General features: G+C 29.7%; 1 protein-coding gene across 1 annotated transcript; it reads right to left on the minus strand.

Annotated features, from left to right (window-relative positions):
- Positions 1-657: 657 nt before the first annotated feature.
- LOC102587488 (auxin-responsive protein IAA3-like) lies at positions 658-2,076 on the minus strand. Its single transcript, XM_006366600.2, has 3 exons — positions 1,722-2,076; positions 1,254-1,462; positions 658-959 (listed from the first exon to the last, which is right to left on the minus strand). Exons 1-3 carry the CDS (start codon positions 1,904-1,906, stop codon positions 781-783), a joined length of 573 nt encoding a protein of 190 aa, XP_006366662.1. The 5' UTR covers positions 1,907-2,076; the 3' UTR covers positions 658-780.
- Between the last annotated feature and the right edge of the window lie 919 nt (positions 2,077-2,995).

A 2,995-nucleotide genomic window follows, 5' to 3' on the forward strand; every position in this document is an offset into this window, starting at 1 on the left:
TGAATTTTATTCACTCTTCTTATATAGTAATATACAAAAATATACTCTTTGAATATACAGCAAGTTCTTTAGAAAAAAAAAACAACTTTTAAAAAATCCCCAAAAAATTATGTCCAAGAATTATAGCTGAATTTACATTTTGTATTCTGTTCCACATGCACAATTGAAACCATATATATATATGAATTCTCAGCTTTGTATTTTTATTGTAGTAATCTTCAATCAATGCATATTTCCTGATGCTTTCATTTATTTTTTTTGTTATAATCATCCGATATTCAAAATATATTGGGTCCTAGTGCACATAGAGCCCATTAAAAAGGAAGCACTTCTTAATCAGATTTTCATCCAAGTCAACAAGCTCGTAGTTAGTCTTTTTCTTGTCATATAATCATTTAGTATTTGAAATATACTGGCCCAATCAATTCAAATCTGTATGCGTTTAGAGACCACTAAGGAGAAGGGTTATCATCTCAATCAAGAAGTTCATTGATCCTTTTTTTTCTATAATTATTTGATATCCGAAAAATATATTAACCCAATTAATTCAGATTCACGTCATGTAAGACATTTGCTCCTTAATATGGTTTTGCATCTCAATCAAAAAGCTCATTGAGCCTTCTCCGTAATTAAGGTGGTCAGATCGACTCAAATTTATGATAATCCAAAATCACTAGACTTAGAAATTTATTCTTTTTGTGTGTATATATATATACATAAATCGAATCAAAAACAAAGTTGAACCCACAAAATCCGCCTTAAATCTAATCTATGAGATCCCTATAGGCACCCCAAACCTTTAGCATCAGACCCTTTCATGATTCTAAGCCTTTTACAAGAATTAATAAACATATCCAATGGTACATCTCCAACAAGCATCCAATCACCATCTTTGTCTTCATATGTTAATACATAATCAGATCCACTGGTAGTGTAGCCTTCTTTTTCCAAGTATACACCTGAAAAATTATAATCCAACAATAAAACATAAGTATTGTTTTAAAACATATAGTTATAATTATTTAGTGAGTGAAGTGAAAATTTCCGATGCATTAATTTAAAATTCTGAATTTGTCTATGATCAACCTAACCGGCCTATTAAACTATACATTGAATATCAAAATAATGATGGATTGATTTCGACTTCACACTACTTGAAATCCTAGATCCAAATATCACACGAGATAACTTAAAATTCTAGATCTGACTCAGTAACCGACTATTAATAGAGTTTTGTGGAAGTTAAAACTCACCAATGGGATGCTTGAACATGAACTCCAAAGCTTTGAGTAATTCTTGATAATTTTTGTAAACCCTAAGGTCAATTTTCCTTAAGTAAGGTGCTCCATCCATGCTAACTTTCACATACATTCCTAAGGAAACATCAATATTTGATATCTTGGCTTGGACAATAACATTCTTCCTATAAGATCTTACTGGTGGCCAACCAACAATTTGTACTCTGAAAAAAAAAAACAAATAAAAATTTGTTAATTTCAAACCCTTTTTAAGTCAAGAATAAGAATATATAAACTTCAGTTCCAAACAAGTTGAGGTCAGTAACTTTATGTACTCTCATGTCTAATCATTCCAATATACACATAAAAATAACTAGAAGTATATATTTCTATATATTTTCTACGGAAATAAATAAAAATCCTTGAATGAAACGAAAGACCTCGAAACAATATTTATAGTGAAAAATCAATAACACAACTTACTTTGGTGGAGGGGAGGAGTCTTGTTGATCATTTTGATTTATAATATTTGAGGAGCTATCCATCTCTGATAAAGATCTTTTATTAGTACTAGTCGAAGATACTTGTGTCTTCGGTTTATCTGTTGTACCAGGTAACCCTAATCTCAGCTCAGTTGCAAGATCATTATTTTCGTAGATTGTTGCCATTTTCAATATTCTTGATATATATGACTATATATATTATATAGAATTTGATGAGTACTTTGTTGTTGATAACCCTTTTTTTCTCCGGCGTATGTCCAGCAACGGCTACTTTTTCCGGTGAAGAATTTGTTAGCTATCAAGATGTGAATGATGAATGAGAAGAGGAAGATAAGTGTAACATTATATAATATAAAAATGATTAATAATTAGGGTGACATAATTAATATGTAGATGACTTATTTTCTTTGTGCATGAATTTCATAAAAGGGAAAATAACTCCTTCACGCTCCTTTTTAGCACGTAACAATACAAAAATCATTTTATATTTTGTATAAAATGAAATATATATTTCAATATACCTATATCAGATTGGAACGAGAATTTTAGGTTCTTTATATGGCTTGAGAATTAAATTTTCTTTGAGCTAATTTATGAGGGTGTAAATTATTTCAAGATCTAATTTAACATGATATCAGAGTTAGGTTAGTTGAGTCCGTTGTAGGGCCACGGATTGTATGGAGTTTATGAAAATACTCTCGATCCTTGAGTGTCATATTCCGGACCGAATAGTGAAACTTCAAATAAAGAATGTATGGATCTGAATGTAAGGGAGAGCGTTAAGGGGAATAATTTCGCATCAGATTGCTCACCTCACCTCTTTATAATGCTTGAAAAATCCTCTTCCGTTTGAGCAAGATGGTAGGGTGTGACTTAGACTCATCTAATTTGATATAAGGATTTAAATTATATACATAGATGAATCCACGTTTCAATCTATCTGAGTTCAATCTTAAAGATTTTAAATATTGAATCCACATTATGTCTAGTGACAAATTCTATTAATAATTAATTTATTAAATCAATATCGTAATGTTATAGTCGCCTCTCATTATACATACCGACTCATGTTGTGTAATGAGAATTTTATACCATCTATATAATTTAAATTATTATAACATGTAATTTATAACTTAGAATAAGTCACTAATAAATATTATTAAAAAAATTATTATTTAAATTAAATGATTTGATCGTATAAATATTAAAATTATCCGCAATTGTTAGAGACGCAATGTAAATGGCGAGTTGGTA

The sequence above is a fragment of the Solanum tuberosum genome, unplaced genomic scaffold (genome assembly GCF_000226075.1).
Source record: "Solanum tuberosum cultivar DM 1-3 516 R44 unplaced genomic scaffold, SolTub_3.0 scf00665, whole genome shotgun sequence".
Classification (NCBI taxonomy): domain Eukaryota; kingdom Viridiplantae; phylum Streptophyta; class Magnoliopsida; order Solanales; family Solanaceae; genus Solanum; species Solanum tuberosum.